Source organism: Carettochelys insculpta, chromosome 19, assembly GCF_033958435.1.
Source record: "Carettochelys insculpta isolate YL-2023 chromosome 19, ASM3395843v1, whole genome shotgun sequence".
Taxonomy (NCBI): domain Eukaryota; kingdom Metazoa; phylum Chordata; order Testudines; family Carettochelyidae; genus Carettochelys; species Carettochelys insculpta.
In genome coordinates this window covers 12,788,917-12,813,144 of record NC_134155.1, presented here as the reverse complement: position 1 = coordinate 12,813,144, position 24,228 = coordinate 12,788,917, and the positions used below count along the sequence as shown (strand labels likewise).

General features: G+C 44.4%; 1 protein-coding gene across 1 annotated transcript in view; it reads right to left on the bottom strand.

Annotated features, from left to right (window-relative positions):
- Window positions 1-24,228, bottom strand: part of WSCD1 (WSC domain containing 1) — a 74,548-nt gene that overhangs the window by 10,494 nt on the left and 39,826 nt on the right. The window contains exon 5 of the mRNA XM_075013603.1: window positions 14,670-14,791. Within this exon, the coding sequence (XP_074869704.1) occupies window positions 14,670-14,791 (122 nt within the window). The remainder of the gene's footprint in view (window positions 1-14,669; window positions 14,792-24,228) is intronic.

The following is a 24,228-nucleotide window of genomic DNA, read 5'->3' as shown; positions in this document are numbered from 1 at the left end:
TTGAAAACAAAGCCAATCAGTTCTGCACCAAACTCTGTTAAAGAATATAGTAGGAAGCAATGCTTATGCTATGGTACACAAAGACTGAAGTAACAGTACATATGGCCCTCCATCAGGGTTTCCAGAGCCAGTGAAAGATCTGTAACACCATAGGCACAGCAAGATGACGTTAGGGTGAGTTAGTGGCAGAATGGACACCTTAGTACTCACTTCCCTTGTGTCTAGAGTGACATCTACAGTTGAAACATAACGGTGGCATAGTTGTACTGGTGTAGCATTTGGTGTGGATGCTACAGTGATGGGAGGGGTGCTTCTCTCGCTGTCCATAATCTACCTCTCCAACAGGGAGTAGCTAGATTGATAGAAGAGTTCTTCCTTTGATCGAGCACTGCCTACACTGGAGTTAGCTCAGCTTCACCCTGTCTCTCACAGGCGTGGATTTAACACCTGCTCTGCCCCAAGTGATGTAGCTATACCAATGTTCAGTTCAATACTTGATACAGCAATTTTACCTTATGGGTCTCTTAAAGCATTTTAACTGGATCAGGGTGCTGACATGAAGATGGATAGGGAAACACCTTCTGTGTGCATTACACGGGGGCTTAGATGAGGATAAGTCATTGAGCTGCTTGGTGATCAGGACTGAGGTGAGCGTGCATGGCCAGCTGTTGAAATGTAAGCACCATGGGGAAACCTAAGCACATAGGGTGGGATTTACAAGGGAGACTAAGTCCAATATTTAGGCAGCACAGATACTTAACAACAGAGATACTAAAGTTTAGCCAGTTAACTAGCAAGCCTCACCCTAAGTGGTCTGCACCAGACCTGGAGGGCAGGGGCGGCTGGGAAAATGGGTGCAGTGGCTCCCCAGCTCCCCCCACCCACCCATTTAATCAGTTAACCAGTTAAACGTATCAATTAGCCAGTTAAATGGGATTTGATGTCCCTAATTTACAATACTCCTGCTCATCTGCTGTCAAACACTGTGGGCACCTCAACTCCACCGGCGACTAAATCATTTTGAAAAACTAGCTAGTTCAGTTAGGAATTTTTTTAAAAATATGGACACTATATTGGCTATGTAGGTCAAAACCTACCATGTCTCTATCAAAGCGTATCTGGGGGAACTGAAACTTAAACAAAACATCCGGATACTGGGAACCAGTGTTTCAACAGGTGAAAGGAGGTTGCAACTGAGGGCAGATTTTCACAGGCGCTCATCTTCTACTGTGGAACCAAAATAAAGATGAGATTTTCAATAGCTCTCTGCCTCCAGGAGCTCCTGGGATGATGTTTATGGGCAAATTTTTCAAAATTTCAGGTCTTTGAGAATGAGTGAGTTTATTTAGGTGCCTGAATGGGAGCTGAGCTTCCTTGAAAACCTGCCCCTTGCTGTGGGTGCTGAGCTCCAAAATAGCAGATCCCAAGGTCTGATATTTCTGGACCAGATGTCATCTTTTTCTTAAAAGCGACAGCACCTCTTGGTTTGGATTTATTGTTCAGTCAGGCCCTTAGACTTCAATGGGGTTCCTTAAACGAGACAGGCTTGCTTCATTGCACAGAGTGAGTGGACCACAGTGAGGTATAATTTACATGTTTTAAGAATGCAGTTCAGCACAGTTATGAAAATCTAATTTAGTTTTGGAAGTGTGAAAGGAGCCTAAGTTTTGGGAAAGCTTGAAAAATTGTAAGTTTGGCTTTGCCTAGACTACAGGCTTCTGTTGAAAGAGCATGCACACAGACTGCAGATCTCTTGGAAGAAATGTGCTGGCCGGGAGTGTTCTGTCAATGTCCTTGTACACCTTGTTTCATGAGGAGGAAGGGATGTCTCGATAGAGGGTTTTTTCCCTGACATTTGGCCCCATGTGGATGGGCCAAATGTCGGGAAAGCCTTTCCCAACAGAACTGTCGTCAGGAACCACACAAATGTGTTGCGCAATTTGCATATATTTTCCCAACGGTTCATGGCAATCTAGACATAGCCTTTATGGGCAAGTTCTTTTCCCTTAAACAATACAAATGAGTAGTCACGTAGCACCTTAAAGATTAACAAAATAATTTATGAGGCTATCAGCTTTCAGAGGGCAGACCCAGTTCTCCAGACCTGATGAAGTGAATCTGTCCTGTGAAAGCTCATCACCTAATAAATTCTTTTGTTAGTCGTTAAGGTGCTACATGACTGCTCGCTTGTTTTGTAAGAATACAGACTAACACGGCTACTTCTCTGTTACTCTTTTAAACAATGTCACCTTTTTTGTCCTTTAAAAATATCATTCTTTTGGCTTCTTGTTTATTTAATCTCCAAGCTCAAGACAAAGGAGTTCTTTTCTCCTTTAAAAGACTTTCCTTCTGGCATGTGTATTTGGGAAAGAAATGCTAGGAATTTTTATAGGCAGGGACTGACATGTAGGAAAGTGGAGCATAATGTTTGAGTACGGAGACCTAGGAGTTCTAATCCCAGTTCTACCATTTTGAGACATTGTGTTTATGTCAGTAGGTAACAGCATGGGTGAAATTTCATGGTCTGATTTACAGGGGAGGTCAGCCTATATATTCATAATTGTCTCTCCTCGCCTTACAATATATAAATATATGAACTCTGCCCCTGTTTCTAACATGGATCTAATACGTGCCTTTTCGAGGACTATGAGACTGTGTTAATTAGCAAGTGATGCACTTTGAGATCCTCATATCACAGGAAATATGAAAGGACAAAAATTGTATAGTTGTAAGTTTGTACATGAGGAATGGCAACTTTCTTGTTTTGCAAACTTATTTAATTTTAGACCCATGTAGGGGTACACACTGTAATGTTTGTGAACAAATGCCTGCTCATGAATTTAAGTACTTAATTACCACATTTTTATGTTTAGCATTTTTTAAACTATTACCCCTCATTGTCAATAGAAAAGGAAGCAGAACTTTTCTGGAAATTTGTCTAAAGGAAATTCAATTGCTTCTGGGCATGAGGGTGAACAACCGGCTAGACGGATGCTAATACAGCAGGCTGGATTACAGCTGTGAATTCTCTCTCATTGTTATAAGGATGGAGACCCTGTAGCTCCTGGGATGAGATAAGCCAATGCTTGCCCAAGAAAAGATTAATGAAACTGGTGTGGTTTTGACTTCTGAAATGCTAAGAAGCTCCTATCATAAAGTTCCTGTGCAAAGTGCTCCTGTTCTGAAGAAAAATGGCTTTTAAGTGACAAGCCAACATTTTCGTGGGAAAACTATATTTGATGCCATTATCCTGTTTTTCAGTGAAAAAATACTGACACCCAAAACTTTTGCTCCCCCCGCTCAAAAGAAGAAACATTATCCAAAATCAATTTTGAAAAATGTCAAATTTTTACCAAAAAAAAAAGAAGAAGGCATCTGTAGGCATGTCAATGAAGATGAGAGAATTCTCCCCTATGGAACATGGCAGCTAAAAACTGTAATTTTAAAGCCATTTCTTAAGGCACTGAATTAAATTGTCAGCATAGCAATAGGTCTTGCAAAACGGGGAGAGCAGGTGAAATGCTGCAAAGCTTAGTCTTCTGGCAGAGCAGAAATGAACAGCAGTATGTGTCTTTCTGCATCAGATAAGAGCCAGGGCAGGCAGAGCAGAACTAGTGATAGGTTTTCAGATCTGAAGAAGCAGTCAGTTCTTCTTTCCTAAAGGAAATACTGTCCAAATGATTCTGGAAGAAAATAAAGAATCTGGTGGGCTAGATTCTTCTGCAGCACTGATGTTAAATCAGGAGTTGAACATGGACCTCAGTGAATTTACACTGGTATAAAACTGGTGCACAAGACTCACTATGGGTGCATCATGTCCCCAGTGCGGCAAGGCATTTAAGCACATTTGTCATAAAGTTAGTGGGAATAAATGTGGAGCTCAAAAGTTAAACACGGCCTTTGGTTCTTTTCTGAATAAGCATGTGACCACTTATGCAGTGAAGGTGAAGTATGTGCTTAAGTGCTTTGCTGAGCCAGGGCACGTAGAAATCAAAATGACTGAATCTGGGAGTGCTTCTCCTGTGATGCTGTGAAACTTTTAAAGACAGGGCCCCAACAAATATTTGCATGAAGTGTGGGTGTATTTGCATATGCACATAGCAGGGAAGCAACATGTCCATAACCAAGAGTTTAAAAGAAGCTCAAAGAATTGTTGAGGCATACAGAGGGTTGAATCCCAGTGACTCTATCTGAAAGGGTTGCAAAGCTGTCACTATCTTTATACTTTTAGCAAATGCCTTTTAAAAATCTTTGTGATTCTCATCTATGGGAGTACGTGAGGGAACTGCTGAGTGGCTTATCTCTTGCTCTTCCACAGTGCTTAGCCTCTGATAAGGAGTCAAATATGTTGTGTGCACTATTTGTGCCCAAACTACCAACATTTGCTTACTGAGTGAGATATGAGATTGTCAAAAAGTATTTGCAGATTTGGTCCAAGGGCACAAGGGTCCCATTTCTATTTGGAAACAGAGCTGCAGCTTTTCAAAATAGTGCAAATAGTATATTTCCCCTCCTAATTTGGCTTAGAATTAAATTTCATCATTTTCTTCGCGTGCCAAGTCCCTTGTGGGTGTTCTGCGCTTCTTGGCATATTTTATTGTGTGCCTCAGAGACTTGCAGTGGCCCTTCCACTGCCTTGGGTCTTCCAGAGGCAAGGGTCTCCATTTACTGAGCCACTCTCATCATAGGCAAGTCACAAGAGGGGGCAAGACCTCTTCAGAAGGTTCTGGTAGCTGATGAGGCTTTTCCCCTACCCCAAACACAGCACCTTTTCCCTACTTCTCCCACCACTTCCCTCTAGCACCTTTCCCCTTGTACCTGGCTGAGCTGTTTCTCTCTTCCCAAACTTCAGTCCTCCAGCCTCTCTTCCTGGTCCACTCCTCTTCCACTCCCACGTCCATCCATCCATCTATCTGTCTGGGTGGGTCAGAACCTTTTATAGTGAACCAGAAGGCAGCAGGTGCCTATTTGCTGCAGACTAATTTTTAACGAGCCTCAGTTGACTACCCTGGTTACTGGACTGCAATTTGTGAGCCTAGGTGGGGAACAAAAAGGCACCGAACCAGCTCCTGGTATATTTGCCTTCCACCAGGCTCTTGTAGCATGCTGCCTTTAATCTGCCACATTAGCAAGATGGCAGTTCCGGAAAACTTGCAAAAGTATGGGCAAAGCTAAGCAAGTGTGCCTGAGTCTCCATCCTCTGTACCGTTTGCAGTTTTTTCCACCAACACAAAGTGAATATGAAATGCTGCCACTGTAAAATGGTGCATAAGATATAGTGTGTTGGTGAACTAGGGTCACTGTTTTGAACTAGTGCATGATACGAAAAGCCCAGATCACCTTTTGCTTACATAAAGCACCATGCTGTTCAGATGCCACTGACTTCAGGAGTTACTTCTCCTGGCTCTTTCTATAGCTGTATCTCTGTGCCTTTCCTGGAGTTTCCTATGGTCAGTGGAGACTTGGGCTCAAACAAAAGTAGAACTGGGAACTAATCGTACATCCTCTGGCTAAATGTACCTGGTACAGGTTGAACATCTGTAGTCTAGTACCCTCAGGACCTGATTGGTGCATTACCAATACTTTCACCGCCTACTGGACTCTTAGAAGACATTTTGGCAGAAATTAGAGCTAAATAACAGCACAGAACACTGAGAGCCAAGAGTTCTGGCTGTAAATAAACTTTATAGGACCACGGGAAACTTGGCTACACCTATAACAAGTGGTCATATGGCTAACTAAAATCATGCCAGATCATGGATGTTGCCAGATGAGAGTGTCAGACTAGAGAGGTTCAGCCTGTACCTTTCCTAGATGAGTCTGCTGAATGGGCCCAATTCTACTGGTAGACTGTGTGTAAACATCCATTGGAGAATTCACATCCAGTCAGAAAAAGAGGGTGGAAACCCCAGATGCTTAGGGAGAAATCTTTCTAAAGGCTTCCAACCAAAGGAGCTATCTGAAGTAGTATCTGGGTTTCTCTGAGTTATCATCTGTTTATGCACATACTTAATTTGAGCTAGATAGAGCACCATCTTATAAGCCTCTGGGTCTATTACTGGTGCTCCCAACAGGAATCGTCTGTTGTGAGGGCAGAGGCACCGCCGTTGGGGAAGATAATGGACAGGTGCTATTGCTCAGTGCATCTACTGAGTTAATGTATTCTCATTCCTGGTAGCCACAGCACTTCTCTGTGGTTGCATCATTATGTGCAAGGATGGGATATTCTGGGCTTTCCCACTGGTTTTGACGTTAACACAAATGCCCACTTCAGGTATAGCAGTTGCCTCCTTGTGAAGCTTTTTCACAAATAAATCACAAACAGGGTTGTACTCTGCCATCCCTGTTTCATACTGTGGCCTGCTGTGCCAGCCCCCATGAGGCCTGTAAATAAGTAAGAAAACTGTCAAACCAATCAATTACCATGTTTCAGGAAATGCCCTCCAACAACATTAAATGTCAGCTGCCTCACTCAGCCTGGAAATATGATTTGGTCGCCAATGTCAGCACACACAGTGGACATTTCATTAAAATTTCAAATCCTTGCCTATTTGCCAGCCCCAAAGAGAAGCCAAGATAATCAGAGCTCCTTCCCCATTCTTTGATGCCAATTACTTTAATGGGTTGGCAATTGTTAAATCAGAGGAAGCTCCCCCCTTCAACTGCATGAACTGTTTTGTTTCATCAAGTATATTAAACTGTCAAATCTCTGTACATTTTCAAAATGACTGGAGAATTTCAGATAATAATGTTACTTTATTTACAGGTTTCAGGTTTCAGCAACATGACTTGATTCTGAAAATGCAGAGCAATTTTGAATCCTGCAGGGAATTTCTAAGAGTTAATTTCCATAAAAATTAAATATATATGCAGCTTCCTTTTTGCCTTCAACATGTGCTGGGGAAGGGGAAAAAAAAAAAGGAGCTGGCTTCATCAGTCAACAATTTTCAGCAAATGTATTGCGCTCAGTGAGAGCTCAGCAGCAGTTCTGGGAAACGCACCAGGAGTCCAAGCACGAATGTGAAGAGCTTCAGGTCTTTATGTTCAGCCCCCTGATTATTCAGATTTTGTGCATGCAGAAACTGGAGTGATTACAAAATAATGTATTCAGCTATGACTTCTATTTAATCAACAACTACAATCCATCCCTATACTGTCAATTTCACCTTCACTAGTGACACCGCCCCATCCACTTCAGCATGTGCCGAAACATAGGCATATGAACTGTCCCATTGTAAATCAAAGGGCCTAGTTCTCTAGTACTAGGGGAAACAGTCAGCATGGATTTGTCAAGAATAAATCATGTTAAACCAAACTGATAATTTTCTTTGATGGTATAACAAGCCTCTGAATAAAGGAGAAGTGGTGGATGTGGTACACTTGGATTTTAGTAAGGCATTTGATATAGTATCACGTGAACTTCTTATCAGTAAACTAGGGAAATGCAATCAGAGAATAGTTACTAATGGTTCACAGTCATGCTGGAAGGGAATAACAAATGAGGTTTCAGAGGTGTCAGTTTTGGAGCCAGTTCTGTTTAAAATATTCATCAACAATTTAGATAAGGGCATAGAGCGCATGCTTATGAAGTTTGCAGGTGATACCAATCTGGAAGGGATTGCAAGTACTTTGAGGGATAGGGTTAAAATTCAAAATGACCTGGCCAAACTGGAGAAATGGTCTGAAGTTCAATAAGGACAAATGCAAAGTAATGCATTTGGGGAGGAACAGTCAGTTTCACACATACAACATGGGAAGTGAATCCCCAGGATGGAGTACCATAGAAAGGGATCTAGAGTCATAGTGGACCACAAGCTGAGCATGAGTCAACAGAGACACTGCTGGAAAAAGCAACTGTGATGCTGGGATGCATTGACAGGAGTTTTGTGAGCAAGATGGGAAATTATTCTACCGCTCTACTCTGCACTAATTAGGCATCCACAGGGTACTGTGTCCAGTTTGGGGACCACATTTTAGGAGGGATGTGGAGAAGCTGGAGAGGGTCCAAGGAGGAGAAACTAGAATGATTAAAGGTCTAGAAAATGTGGCATATGAGAGAAGATTAAATGAATTGGGTTTGTTTAGTCTGGAAAAGAGAAGGCTGTGAGAGAGGACACGACAGGAGCTTTCAAGTACCTAAAAAGGTGTTACAAGAAGGAGGGAGAAAAATTATTCTCCTTGGCCTCTGAAGAGAGGACAAGAAGCATTTGGCTTAAACTGAAGCAAGGGAAGACTAGGTTGGACATTAGAAAAAAAATTTCCTTACTGCCAGGATGGTTAAGTACCGGAAAAAATTGCCTAGGGTGGTTGTAAAATCTTTATCATTGGAAATATTTAAGAACAAGTTAGTTAAGTAACTAGCAGGGATGATATTGATGGTCCAGGTCCTGCTGGGAGGGCAGGGGACTGGACTCGATGACTTCTTGAGGTCCCTTCCAGTTCTATTGTTCTGTGATTCTGCTTTGTTCTAGTTCTACAGCAGTGTAAATCCACTGCAGTCAGTGAGGCTACCGTGTGCTTACACTTAGGCACGTGTTTAAGTGCTCTGCTGTACCCAGCCTTACTGCTCACACAATCCTATGGAAGCAAATGGAACTCATGGGGCGAAATCCTGGTTCCAATATCCTTGGAGTTTTGCCATAGAAAACAATGGAGCTAGGATTTCTCCTGAAGTACCCCAAAATGGCAGACTCTAGCAGCTTTCATTGAGTTCCTATTTGTGTAAGCATTTGCAGGTTCAGGGCTGCAAGCTCTCACTACTCACATGAGTAGCTCTTACTTGTGCCAGCCATGCCATTGACATTTAATACTGGTTTTCTCATTAACACAAACACAATATAGGGCTACAAACAATTCTAATTATATTATTTGCCTTCCTTACAGCATTTTCCATGCTTCCATAAAGGCATCCTAACCCTAGCCTCTCAAAGTCCTTTTCTTATAAACCTGGTAAATTAGTGAATTGGCAAGAGATCAAAACCATGTGTAATTAGTTGAATTCTGAATATGGCTACATCTTTGATGCTGCTTTCCTTAAAATGGGTGAACATGGCAGTAACCACTCACGAGGCACAGAGAGGTACAAACATATAAGAGGAAAAGCAATGCCAGGCATCAAAAAAAATCATCCTCCATGTGATGACAACGATTTGGCATTTGTTTGAAAATATCCATGTTCATTGTGCAACAAAGTCATACATCATTTCACAAAATTTCTATCAATGTGACTGTCCCAAGTGTCAAAAAGGAAAATGCCTTGAAATTAACTTTCACCCTGAAATAAAAATCTCTGCCTAATTTACATTGCAAGCTCTTCTTGGCAGGGAACAGTTCTGAAATGTTTGTGAAGTGTATAACACAGTAGGACTGGGATACTGAATGAGTTCTCTCGGTGCAACTGGAATATCAACAAAGTTAATGGAGCTATGATTTTTATAGATGAAAATCTGCCCCAGTTCCTGTTCTCTTACTGAGAGTTCCAATTCCCAGTGAAATCAACAGGAAACTTTCCATATTCTTCAGGGAGACTTGGAGCTGGTCTTTAAGGGCCTTATTTTAAGTACTCATTAATTAGCTCAAGGTTTGGCAACCCCCCAGCACGCATGCCACGGTTGCCATGTGAGCCTATTTTAAGTGGCACATGACTGGAGCTCAGCCCCACCCCTCCTCATCCCATGCAGCACAGGAGGGAAGTGGAGGACAGGGCTGGGGCCCTTGCTGCAATGGCCATGCCACAGCATGGGCCTGGGGCTTGAGTCCTGACAGCAGGGTGCTGCCCTCCCCCTCCTCCCCCACAGCATGGAGCTGGGGCTGGAACCCCCAGGGCTGTGGCCAGAGCCCTGAACTGGGTGGGGTGCCTGGAGCCCTTGCCATGGTGTGGGGCCAGAGCCAGATTCCTGTATGGTGTGTGGCCAAGGCCCCCATGGAGCCACCCCCAGAGCTGGGTGGGGCTGGAGCCTGCAGCGTGGAGTCCTGAACAACCTGGTGCAGGCTTGTTTCCCTCCCCCTCCCCAGTGAGCTGGATGTGTGGGTTCTGGCTAGGAGGGAGGGTGCAGGGGCAAGCTGGGGGTTGGGGATATGGATGGGAGGTAAAGTGCAGCAGTGGGTCGGGGGTGTTCAGGAGTGGGCTGGAGGTAAGAGGCCTGCAGGGGAGGGAGGGTGTAGGAACAGGCTGAGGGTAGGGGTCTGGGCAGGGTGGGAGAGGGAGGGTCTGGGCAGGAGGAGGGGCAGGAACAGGCTGGTTGTGGGGGATGCTTATCTTGTTGCTGCACCCGCAGAGGGGGAACACCAGCAGGGAGAAGAGTGCCCTGGAGAGGCTTTTCTCCCATGCTCCCAGATAATGCTGCCCCCACCACCCCCAACACTGCTCTGATTGACAGGAATTCCAGACAATCAGAGCAGCAGGGGAAGCCACTCTGCAGGCAACCTCTGTGGGTGGGGCTCCCTAGTTCAGCAGCATCTGTGGTCCTCCCAGACCACAGATCTTGACAGATCAGAGAATCTGCGATAAGAGAGGTTCAACCTGTATCAAAATCCCAGACATTTTTAGATATTTAAAAAACCCAGCGGGCTGGAGATTTCAAGACTGAAACAGTAAAATTCTGCATCTTTATGTATTAATGAAGCTGTTGTGAGTAAGACTATTAGTGACTTGAAAAAGTATCACTGGCACTCGGACCATACATAGAGGTGAAAAGGTCAAACTTCGGCACTCTGCCTCAGGAATGTTGCTGACTCCTGAATTAGCTTTTCTGAAGAGCAGGCCCCTTTAAGCTGTGCCAACAATAGTAGCATCCCAAATCACCAGTCATTTGTGAAAATGTAGATATCTGTGTTTTGAGTGCTTTTGATGATAGTAACTTTTCTTCTCCAGGGTTTTCCATACAATCATCTCAGAGACTGGCAAGCGATTATCACATCTCACATGTGCATTAGTTAAACCCCATTAAATCCCCATGTGGACATTTTTATTCTGAATTAAAGTGCCCTTAATTTGGTTTACAAATAACAAGCAGTCCTGTAGCTCCTTAAAGACTAACAAATTTATTAGATCACAGGCTTTCATGGATAAGAGCCACTTCTTTAATTCAGTTTAATTCATTTAAAAACAGAACTAAAGATGCTTTAATTCTGAATACGAGTGTCCACAGTGGTGTTTAAACTAGCCTTAATTCAGAGTGGAAGAGAATTTAACTCACCTGAATTAAGGCCACTTTAAATATGAATTGAAGTGTCCATAAACAGCTTTAATGTGAATTTAAAAAGGATTAATTAAACCACACTTTTAGCTGGTTTGAATTAATTTCCCTGCATGTCCCTATGTAAAAAGGGTGCTGCTGGAGAGAGAAGCCAGAAGTCCTCTATGCCTTATTCTCACACATTCCCTGTATCAGTACTATGCATGCGCACACACGTACTATGATAATTAATTAACACAGAACAAAGCTTCAGTGGCATTTTTCTCAAAACACACTGAACTGAGGAGGTGGCATAAAGGATATGTTGACTGGAAAAAGTCTTCCCACTCCCCATCAAAGAATAAAAGCTGCTAAAATTGCTCTACCTAGTGATTATGAAGATTTGTCTTTCACGCCTTAATAGTTTTAATAAATTTGTGTTTCTAGAAGACAAATTAATTGAATGTTTGGTTCACTCCATGGCATCTGAGGGTGGCTTTAGGCTAAATCTGACCACAAAACAAGCCGCCTTCTGCACAAAGCTAGAACCCAACTTTGGGGACAGAGGGGGACTCCGCCTGGGCCAAATGCTCCACTCCATTGTCCCAGTTCCTCTCTACTCAAGTCAGTGGAGTGAGTTATGTGGCTGTTACCCAGCTGACTGAGGAAGTACAGCCTGGATGTTAGTTTATAGGCCAATAAGTAACAGGACTTTATCGACCACTGTTTTGCACCATGTGCGGTCATGTGCACCAGAGCAAAGTGGGTATAAAATCTTAAGTCAGAATTTCCCATGCAGGGTTTAGCTAAATGCACAAGTGAAATCACTTTCCCTGCTGCTAGAGGGGAAGTATTGCCCACTTAGGGTGTCACTGCAGCGTGTATCGGCAGAACTGAGCTGGCTTTGATCTGGGTACCTGTGGTAACAGCAGCAGTGAAGCTACAGCAGGCCCAGGCCCAGCTTGTGCAGGCCATACTGCTGTGCAGGCAGCGCCCTCTCCAGCAGTTCTAGTGTCCCAGGCAGGGACCTGCTCCACAGTGCTATGATTAAGGGTCATGAGGCTGGAGCAGGGCAGCTGGGTAGGAAGACAGCAGGAACTGCGCCTGGCTCTGCATTCACCAAAAGCAGTGGGAAGCGGAGCAGCCTGGTGTCCCTAACTTGCTATACGGTACAAAAACTGGGTGAAGACTGGGCTTAATTGTAATGGTATAAAACCTAATTCTAATTCAAACTAACGGTGTTTGCACCACTCTGGCCAGACCTATATGAAGTCTCTTTAGTGTAAATGAGAATCAGCCCCATAGTCACTGTCTGAATTACCCTGGCTTCTTTACACCGCTCTGCAGTGTAAAGGTGCCTTCAAATGGGGATAAACGTAATCTACATCCACTTTAAGGCCCCAAAGGTGAATGAGGATCAGACGCTTTGTAGCTGTCTGGGACAGCTGCAAACATGGCCCTACAAAATGCAAGAGTAGAGAGTCATTTCCAGAGCCAAAATGGTCCTTAATCTCCTCCCATGTAGGTGAAGTGGAAGGAACTCCACTGAGCTTAATGAAGGTACCTATGAGTAAAGCTGGCGTGAATGGGGAATGAAGTCAAAGCAACAATTTTTAGAATGTAATCCAAATCATTCTGGATGTTTGGGCTGTGTATGGTGGGTGTAAAGTGCTACCAGATTTCTCCTCTAGTTGTATTAGTACAGGTTGAATCTCTCTAGTCTGGCACCTTCGGGACCTGACTGGTGCTGGATGAGAGAATTTACCCAACTACGAGAAGCCAATATAGTCTAATATGTCACCAACACTTCCACTGCACCCTAGAAGACACTTGGGGGCAAATCAGAGCTAAATAACAGCATGGAACACTGGCAGCTAGGACTGGTGACTATAACCAAACCATGGGACCACAGGAAACTTGGTCAGACTCCTGATAAGTGGTCCTCCAGCTAACTAAAATCCTGCTGGATTACGAATCTTGCTGGATGAGAGTGTGCTGGACTAGAGGTTCAACCTGTAGTTGCTTTTTTAAAAGAGATGTATGAAAGGCAAAACAGAGGTCCAAATCCTCAGCTGGTATCAACTTATGTTGTTGGAGCATCTGGTTCCAGGGTTTGATTCTGATTAGCCATACACATGGGCTGTGGGTAATACAGGTGAGAGAAAGCAATGCCTTTCCAAATAGCCATGTTTGGCCCTGCACACCTGTGCTCAGCCCCCTCTATCTGCATGCAGGCTACTCTCGATGGAGCATGCTGAGCCTGGAGCTTCCCAGCACTGGAGTGTCCAGCATTGGGCCCTTAAAGCCACATATTGGTGGGAGAGCAGAGAAGCAGCTTCAACTGGCAGGTGCTGGTGGGGAACAACAAGGGGTAGGGCAGGCCAAGGAGGCTGGGGCTGTGTGACATCTAGGGCCAATCCAGGGCTGCCCAACATTCCTGGACTTGATGAGCTGGGGGCAGCCAGCATTCCAGGTGCTAGAGTTGGGAAGCTGAGGCCACATGGCTGCCCAGTATTGTGCTGTGGGAGGTGCTGGCAGTGGACATCAGCGAGCTTTGGTCAGGGGAAGCTGGAGAGCAGAGCAGGGGCAGAGCCTTGGCAGAAGCGTGATGTGTTTTTCTCATTAGAGATTTGAAAAGGCCACATTGTCTGTACCATCTCACCCAAGCAAGCCAGCCATTCACCTCTCACTCAGGCCCTTACGCTGCTGTTATAGTGCTGTAATTCCAGGTGATGGGTAACTGGCAACTGTATAACTGAGATCAGAATCTGCCCACAAGGTACAGCACAGACCTTGTGAGGTACAAGAGAATTCTTCTACGCCCGGGATCAGCAACCTTTCCAAAGTGGAGTGTCGAAATTTGAACTTTTGACCTCTATGGACAATCCGAGTGCCGGTGATACTTTTTAAAGTTACTAATAGTCCTACTTACAACAGCTTCGTTAATCAATAAATGAAGATGCAGAGCATTACTGGGTAAATGGTGGTTGGTAGCATGAGCTGGTCTTTTGTTAATCTAGCAGCTGTATGGCTTTGAGCATGGAAGAGGCAAGGGTAGGGGAGTGGGGCTGAACTCCTGCCTTGTATGCAGATGAAAATGGGCTGCTGACCCCTATTCTATTCTATATCCACCTTGAGCATGCAAGGGGCTGAACTTCAATCTCAATGAATCTGTCCCATGTGGCATTCAATTCAGGTCTGCACTTGCTAATAATGTGACATACAGAACTGACTTTCTGCAGGCCTGCTGGATGGTCACTTAAGTCTGGTTTCCCTATACCTCATATTTAGTAGGAGAATTCTCATTTTGTCCCTCTCTTGCACACAACCAATAATAATTAGACCAGCTATGCCAATGAGAGCTTCCTTTGAAGAAATCTGTGCTTTGGAAACCCAATTTTTGAATCCACAGCTCCAAAGGCACTGAGGTTTTCTGTTCATTTTTAAGTAACACACACACTCACAGAAAAGTGAAAAAAGAATCAGTCTTACTTTCTTGGAGCAAAATTCAGAGCACACCTCCACCGTCAAATTGGACTGTATCAAAGAGGCTGGAAAGGTGACTGTTAAATTTTCTGGCGCTCTAAAACATCCTCGATAGATAACATTCCTCCCTGCAGGGATATGAAATAGGTTTCCCTTGAGAAAACAGCATCCATAGTAGCCTGTCACTATCACAAAGGACAGTAATCATTTTGAATCTTTAAAAAGAATTCTCCATATGTATGTATTTCCAGAGTAGTACAGACATGAGAGAAAAGAGAGAGAGGGACTGGGAAAATGTGTTTCCAATTCTGCTATACAGAAAGGAACGCAGGCATCCCTTTAGCCCTGTACTAACTATTGAAAGTAGGGTGGCAGAGAAGAATTTAAATTAAATTCCACTGGCGGAGGGCATTGCTATTGTTTGCGAGCCCTGGTTTTCTTTTGAAGATGTTTCCCCCCTGACAGGCTTAAAAGGCCTGATAAAAATCTACAAAGCTTCCCATGATCTATAGCAGAAAAGAAATGAAATTTAAATGAGTTTCAGAAGCCCCTTTAGGGACCCACCTTTCTGCACATCTGTTCACTTACTAAGAAGTCCCATTCACTTGCATTCTTTTCAGATCACAGGAATTCATTGCAGCCATCAAAACCTGAACTTCGTTTTTACAAATCACTCAGGGAGAATGCACGCTCTCTCCTGAAGTCCTGAGGGCCAGATTCAGATCTCCATTGCACCAGTTTAAATGCTTAGGAATTACGGAAATCAGCAGGGTTGCTTTAGATTTACATCTAAGTAATGAGATCAGAATCTGGCCTTGAGTCTGGCTCACACTTCCACTGCAGTGTTCCTTTCTACTTACCATAGAAGGGCAAATACCCCTGTGAGCCGTTGCCCTGGAAATATACTAGCCTATTCAAACAATTAGCTTTCCTACTTCATGAGAAGGTAAATGATGATGATACAGAAAGCAATGATATTTTATTAACCCAGTCACCTAACAGTAATGCCTCTCTTTTGATATCACTTCTAATCCCTAGATCTCAAAGGAGGCAAATATCATTCTTCCCATTTTAGCTGTGGGAAAACTGAGGAATAGAGAAGTGCAGCAGCTTGCCCAAGCTCACTTAGCAAATCCGTGACAGACCTGGGAATATAACTCAGGTCTTCTGAGTTCTAGTCCAGTGCTCTATTAAAAATACACTCAATTGACAAATATAGTTAATATTGGATTGAACTAATGTAGTTGGGGTTTTGAAGAGATTACATGCTTATGACTGGCAACATGGCCCAAGTTGTAAATTCAGTTACACCAGTGTGGATTCAGAGTAAATCCACAAAGTGTCATGGAGTTGCTCCTCAGTGAAAAATGAGTATGTGAGAATGGATTCTGGACCTAGAATTTTATATATGTCAGCAGGAGGGAAAAAATAAGATCAGAGCTACACTCACTGAGATACAGGTTTTAAGGTGATGTGTTTGTTTCTCGTTAGAGATCTGAAGAGGCCACATTGTCCGTACCCAGTGCTTTTTTCCTAGAACAAAGGGTGGCAGAAGTCAAGTCCTGCCATCAGCCTCAGCTGTGGGATCCTTGGCCGGGGAGCAGGGGGACTCTGCAGCCCTGTGGCTGACAGCCAGCTGGGGTGCAGAGCCCTGCTGGCAGTGCCATCTTTGGGATCCCTGGCCAGGGGGAAAAACAGTGCTGAAACTCCATTCCCGTGCGTCCCACCAGAAGAAAGCCCTGCCTGTTCCAGACCACTCACGCCAAATCATTTGTGCATAAAATTATAGATTTTTAAGGCCAAAGGGAACATTCACCCCTCTAAGCCAGTGACGGGCAGCCTAGGCTAGTGACTGGGCTACAAGAATGGCCATCTGTTATGCTCCTTCAAGATGATCTCTCGGGAAAGGGAGTTTTTGCTGATTGCGCTTACGTGCCTACAATTTGTGGATATGCCAATTGAACTGTAGCAGCGCTTTGATTGGCTGCAGAGCGAACACACGGTTTTCACAGGCAATGTTATGTGCCGTCAGCTCACACCTCACATTACAAACCCTCGCTTTGGGTGTGTATCACTTCATAACGGTGGTAGGAAAAATATACATGCAAGGAAACTGGCAGAATTTGTCAACCCTGTTCATGGGCAATGGTAAACAAAATGTCTCGTGGGCCACACATGGAACCCTAATGGGCCACATGTGGTCCTTGGGCGCCAAGTTGCCCACCACCGATCTAATCTGACCTCCTGTGTAGCACAAATCAACAAATTTCATCCAGTTACCCTGTACTGAGCTCAGTAAGTTGTGCTTTACTGAAGTGTCTTTGCCATGAGCATTCAGTCTCGATTTGAATATTTCAGATCTAGAAATTTACCACTTTGGGGTGGGGGGGGTTAAAATGTTTAAAATATGTTTCTGACAACCAGTGTGAATATGTCTTTAACTCCCAGCCTTTAGTTCTTAATATGCCTTTCTCCATGAGATTAAAGAGCTGCTTAATACCTCAGTATTATCTCACCATGAGCTTATTTCTTTATGGTAGCTTTACACTATAATCAAACCAGCTCTTGATGCTTTTTGATAAGCCACACTGATGCATTGCATCTCAGCATCTTGATGAGAATCATATAGCAATCACCTTAAAAAGCACCATGTGCCAACAAGCATCACCCTGACACATCTGTTGTAAACAGGCGAAAATTGGATCACCCAGATACCACTCTGCTATTGCTGGTGCCAAAAGCTGACCCTGCAATGGAAACCACTATGTTTGGAGAACTGAATTATATTTTTTTGTTCTATTGTCAGATTTTTCAAAGTGAACAAAAGGATTTGGATGCTCAACTACTGTTAGAAATGAATAGGAAAACTGTGTCTCCAAATGGCACTGGACAGCTCTGAATTTCCCATGCAAAAAGTATCTTTATGTTTAGTTTTGCTTTTTCTTTTTTTCCAGGAGGAAGGAAAATGAGCTTAGAATTCCAAAAAATTGAAGTGTAAGGATAGTCAACAGGAATAAGGAAACAAGGAATAAAATTGTCAGGAGCAGGATATACACAAACGAATAGATTACAGGAGTTAAAGGGTCTGATCCATTGTATTCTTCATAGGTTTTTATAATGCTGTAGTATCTGAGCCCCTTCCATTCATGCATTAAGTCAGTGTTTCCCAAACTTTTGACTCGTGCACACTCCCAGTCCCCTCCCTAACCATTTGTGGGCCCCCAGTCAATCAATCCCAACTGTTCACAGAGCCCCATCAAAGCTAATTCGAGCTGCTCATGTACACTTCATGAGATGACAAAGGAAACCACAGCATGGCTTTTCAGACACCAATTAATAACATTATTGGAACATATTTAATTTAAAAATAATCATTGATCATAGCTTTGCAATTTATTTAAAACTTATTTTCTATGACCATTTTTATTTCTCTTTTTCATGGACCCCCTGCAATGCCCTCACGAACCATCAAGGTCCACACACCCCAGGTTGGAAACCACTGCACTAAGTGACATGAGTAAGATCTGTCCAGTGGTTAATTCTCTCATTCCTCCTCGCCCCCAGAGACCTGCACATGCAGTGGAGCTTTAGTGTTTGGTTTTTTTTAAATGTTCACACTTCTCTGTGTGTGTACGAGGGAAGGCAAGTGGAAGAAATACACTTTGCACTTACTGTGGAAAAGAGATTTGTGATGCTCCTCTGTTTCTGCAGGAGTTCACTCCACTGCCTTGAATCAGGCCCTGAGAAAGTCTGGCTCCTGCACAGATGGCTGTATATACCCTTCTGGTAGACTTTAATCTCACTCACATTTGTGCAAGGTCTAATATTAGAGTTCTGACGTTACTGCTAACCTACATGGTGCAGGTCCAGTGTTTATGCATGTGAATGTCTTTAATTCTTGACAGCAACATGTTCTCTTGGCAGCATTTAAAGGTAAGTCAATATCCCGTGCTAGACCTCTCTAAAAATACGCATACATCTTCCCTCATCCAGGTCACATCTGCACTTCAGTTTCATGAGCTGTCCATTTGCCCCAAGGCAAAAGTGAGTATTTTCCAAACAATTCATAATGAATCGGGCCATGTAACTTTGCTACTGCAGCTCTGACAATTTACCCCAAGAGTTTTGTGGTCTGTGAGGGGATGTAACCAAAGTTTCCTAGAGGTAAGTTATTTCATTCCAGCAAGGAAGCTGAACCTGCATGCTGTAATAGTAGTAGTAGTAGTAGTAGTAGTATCATCCTTCAGTCTACGTAGACTATGGATCGCGCCCTTCGTAGTTCCGTTTGGCATCCTCATTTGCAGCGTCAGCTGTGACTGTGAAGACCCACACGAGAGTGACAGTCCTTGCTGCATCTGTTGAATATGTAATGGGTGTCTGGCAGGTCCTTGCTGTGCTTTCTGTGGGCTCGCTTCTCCTTCGCTAGCTGTCTGATCCTCAACTCACCCTTCTGAAGGCCCTTGTATAGTTCCTGCCTCCATCTGCTGCGATCGTCTGCCAGCTCCTCCCAGCTGTCTGGCTTGATGTCTACTTCCCTGAGGTCTCTCTTGCAAACATCTTTGTAGCGCAACTGGGGGCATCCAGGAGGTCTTTTGCCAGAGGCTAGCTCACCATACAGGATGTCTTTTGGGATCCTTCCATCATTCATCCTGTGGACGTGGCCACGCCAGCGGAGCCGCCGCTGTCTGAGGAGGGTGTGCATGGTTGGGATTCCAGCTTGCTCAAGGATAATAGTGTTGGACACTCTGTCCTTCCACGATATTCCAAGGATGCACCTGAGGCAGCGCAAGTGGAAGACGTTCCGCATGCTGTATATGTACAGCTGCATGCTGTAGTTCTTGACATCTTCTGTATGGTTAGATAGTTGTGCTACCAGTGCTCAGTGGTTGATCTTCTTATCATGAGATCTCAACACACCCTAACTATCACATTATTGGACAATACCACACTTTTAGTACCCTGTAGCATGGCACCACTTTGAGAGGTAGATAAATGCAAGCTGGGAGGAGGGGGCATGAGGAAGATGGCAAACAGGGAGACCGTCAGAAAAAGAAAAACAGAGATAAGAGACAGCGGTAGAGATAGGAACTGCTGGGATTCCATACTGACTCTTCCCACGCACACCAAAAAATCCAGTCCAAACTACTAGCACAAGGTGAACTAGTTTTCCACCTGCTGCAGCAGTAGAGCTGCAGATTGAACCTCTCTAGTACGGCACTCTCCTGTGCAGCAACATCTGTAATCCAGCACAATTTTAATTAGCCAGACAACCACTTATCATGGTTTTGGCCAAGTTTCCCATGGTCCCATAAAGTATGTTTACAGACACCAGTCACAACCCTCAGTGTTCTGTGCCATTATTTAACTGTAAAATATGCCTAATGATCTTCTAAGAGCCTAATAAGCAATGGAAGTATTGGTAATGCTGCTGGATAATACTGACCTCCCCTGGTCTGGCAAAATCTCCTTCAGCACCAGTCAGATCCTGAGGGTGCCGGACTAGAGAGGTTCAACCTCTATTTATTAGGCATGTTAGGAGAGTACTCAGAGGTCCTACTCTGCTAAGCACTGCACAATTGAGATGGCACTTGGGAGCTTTTAATCATCTTCTCCCCTATGCAAACATGCAATGCGCATCACACCAGCTGATTATAAAGAACATCCTTCGTATGTGTCTGTATGGTAAAGGGCTAGAACTGGGTAAACCTATGAAGCTTTGCTAGTTTAGATATGGACAATCAGAATGTTTACATGCTGTTCTGACTTGTGCCAGACATTTTGAGGTGTCTCTTCTCAATCTTTTCTTTAATCCTGTCCCCCTCCTTTCCACCATCTGAACCAACCAGAAGCTTCACCCCAACCCCATCCTTCTCTTCTAGGCCTCACAACCATTTCCTCTAACCCCTCTGATAGTCTAGCTCACTTTGCCTGGCCCCAAACAGAAACCTTAACCAATAATAGTCCTTCAGTCCTGCACTAACTTCCATCCCCCTACAAGCCTCCTATCCTTGGTGAATTTGTAGAACAAGGGTCTCAGTACAGATCTGGGGGGCAGGGGAACACTAGAGTTTTCAGTATGAAAACAGACTAATTTATTCTTAACCTTTGCTTTCTATCATTTAGGCAGTTACTGATCCACAAGAGGACCTTCGCTTCTTTTCAAGACTGATTACTTTGTGTAAGAGCCTTTAGTGAGAAACTTGTGAAAGACTTCCTTAAAGTCCAAGTAGACTTTATTAGCCAGATCATACTTGTTGATGTGTTCAACTCCCTCAAAGATTGCCAATAGATTGGTGAGGCATGATTTCCCTTAACAAAAGCTGAGCTGATTCTTCCCCAACAAATCATATTCACTTATGGGTCTGATAATTTTGTTCTTTACTATAGTTTGAATCAGTTTGCCAGGTACTGAAATTAGGTTTACTGGCTTGTAATTGTCAGGATCACTTCTGGAGCCTTTTTATCAAAATTGGTATCTTATGTTCTGACCAATGGCAAGGGAGATGCTTCAACTACATTTCAAAGGTAGACAACAGGGATGTAAAATCCTGTTAATCAGTAAAATGTAAATGATTAAATAGGCAGGGAGGGAGCCAAGGGGACTGCTTCAGCCTCCTGCAGCTCCCTGCACTACCACTGCTCTGGCTGGTCTTGAAAGCCCCTGCCAACACCGCAATCAGGGTTTCTTCAGCCAAGCTGAAGCACTACTGCCTGCAGCATGCACCAGGCCATTGCAGATGAGGGCTGCTCCAGGCCAGAGCACCCCCCCTCCCACTCCCAGGGGGCCCCATGGGGCTGGAAAAGCCCCCTGCCCATGGCAGACGGGGGTGCTGCTGCCCCTACTGATTAACCATAACAAGTAAGCCTCATTCATTTCGGGTGAAGCTTGTCAGTTAAACCATTAACATGCCTAACACTCAGTACAATAATAAGAAGGGGAAGAACCTCTTTGTTATCCAGTAACCAGGGAACAAAGAGGTCAGCACACTTTGCCTTGTATGAATGGTGGATCCCCATCCCTGTGGGGTTGCTGACATTGAAAGGTTGCTGTCAGAAGAAACTTATGAGTCAAGAATTGTAGGCTGTAAACTTGTAGTCACGAGGCAGCATGACTGTACTTGTGTTGTATTTGTAACCGTTTTCTGTTTCCATTACCACTTAAATCTGTCACTAAACTTATTCTTATTTTATAATAAACTCACCTCCGTGTGTCATGTTAGAGCCAGCAGCCTGGTGCGTGCAGTTGCTCTCTGTGGAGGCAGTAGACTAGACAATTTCTGACAGTAGCCAGAGGGATTCAAAGAGGTGCTTCTGGAGAGTTTGGGAGGTGAAGGACAACCACGGCAGGTGGGGGTGACAGATTTGCTGGGCTCTTGGGCAAGGTGTGGGTCTTGGGCAGAAGGAGAGGGGTGGAGGGCAGCTGTCCACACTGGGGTACACGCTGCTCCTGCCCCTCCCCTCCCATCAGCCCTTAACACTGACCAGACTATGTCGCATGAGGCTCTGGCAGTGATTTAAAGGGACCGGGGCTCTGCCCACTGCTCCGGTAACAGGTCCCATGCCTTTTTGAATCACCGGGCCCTGGGGCAGTTGCCCCTTTTGCCCTTGCTAGCCAGCCTGAATAAGGATTAACCCACAAGCTAAGTCAAGTCAGGACTGGTGGAGTCCTAAGGAGTTTGCTTGGCCACCCAATCGAATGGGCTGTTGGGGTTCTGTGACAGCCTCTCACCAGCTGATCGCTTTTGTGCTGAGGCAGAGAGTAACAGGGTAATTTACATTTCTGGACATCCCTCCAAAGGAGCACAGCAACCCTCACGCTGAGCGATGTGCTCCTCGGCCACAGTTTTTTGTTCCTCTAACCAGTGATACCCTTAACGATTACATGGACCTTTATCAGAGGGGGGTAACACCTGCTGCTATGTTGCAGGAAGGCCTTGTCAGAGTTGCAGGATTAATCAGGAAATGTGCAAGCCAAATAATACACATTGGGGTGCGGAAAGAGGTCTCCCGACAATCACATCGTTACAAACAGCACAGCACCAGTAACTCCAACCAAGAAAAAAAAACAAAAACAAAAAGCCCTGCAACCATGGAAGATTCCCGTCTGCCCACAATGCTCTTGAAAGACTCAATGCTTCCCACCAGTTCCAACATCAACATTCTATTCATGAAGCAAAAATTCTATGAATCGATGGAGAATCCTATCAACTCGGATCGGAACAGAGCTCCAGCAGCCTCTACCAACATTCTCACAGGACTGGGGAGAAGTGGGATCTATAAACAGCCAATGGAGAATACCTTAAGCTTATTGCACTGCTGTGTCTCAGTCTTCCTGATATGCAAGGGTGAAGTCTACAAATAGATGGTCCAATTCTGCCTCCTAGGGAAATGATGGACTCGTTTGTGGTTAACTATAGCTTCACATTGGAAACAGTGCCAAGGTACATTGCTGCAGCTGGGGCTATTGTTTACCTCTGGTTACATGTGTGTTACAGTTCCCAATCACATCCAATCTACAGAGGTTGTGAGTCGGTTACAGCTCTCAACGGGAGGTGAGACCTCTACACCTGTAGAGACGGATACTTCTCACTCCAGAGGACCCTGATGCAGTCTACGGGACTGGACATAGCGTGGCCACTGCCAACATCTCATCCCAGGACTCCTTCCAAAGGAGAATAAGGGGTGGGCGGAAGACCCTGAGCCTGATTTATACTCTGAGAAAATCATCTGCACCTTCCTACTGTTCTGAAGGCCCTCCCCCAAACAGAGTGGGAAGAAAAGCGAGGCTCTCAGACCACAAAGCACTTGTTTGTGCTCATTCTTTTGACTCATGCATGAATTCCGAGACCCAACTCATAACTTAGAGTCCTCAAGGTGAAGGGCAGAAGAGACCACATGGTTCATTTATTCTAGTCTGCTGTGTAGTGCAAGCCATCGATACCTCCCAGCAACCAAAACAAGACCAAACCATTTCACAGAAGAGTAAACTATTACATGCCACAGGCTGGCTATGTGTATACTACAGTGACCTTTCAAAAGAAGTCCATCGAAAAGATCTCTTCCAAAAGAACTTCTTTCAAAAGAGTGCATCCACACACAGAAAAGCAGATAAAAAGAGTTATCTGCTCTTTCAAAAGAGAGCATCCACACAACCGCTGCTCTTTTGAAAGAATGGGCCAGGGAATGAAAAATCAGGTGCCATGAGGAATGCTCCTTCAAAAAAAAAAGGGGTCTGCGGAGCGTGTACACATGTTGGGTTTTTTAAAAAGATGCTTTCAAAAGAAGGTGGTTTTTGTGTGTAGATGCTCTGCTGGATATTTCGAAAGAGCCCCCTTCTTTCAGAAAATATTTTGAAAGAACTTGCTAGTGTAGACACGGCTGCAGGGATAGGAGAGATTGAGTTGGGCCAGTATTTAATGTGGAAATGAGTGAGATACACCTGGACGGTCCTGCCAAGTGACCCACACCCCTAGTGCAGAGAGAGGCAAACTTCCCCCAAAGATTACTGTCAATATGACCTAGGGGGGAAATTCCTTCATGACCCCTCACCCCATTTCCTTCCTTA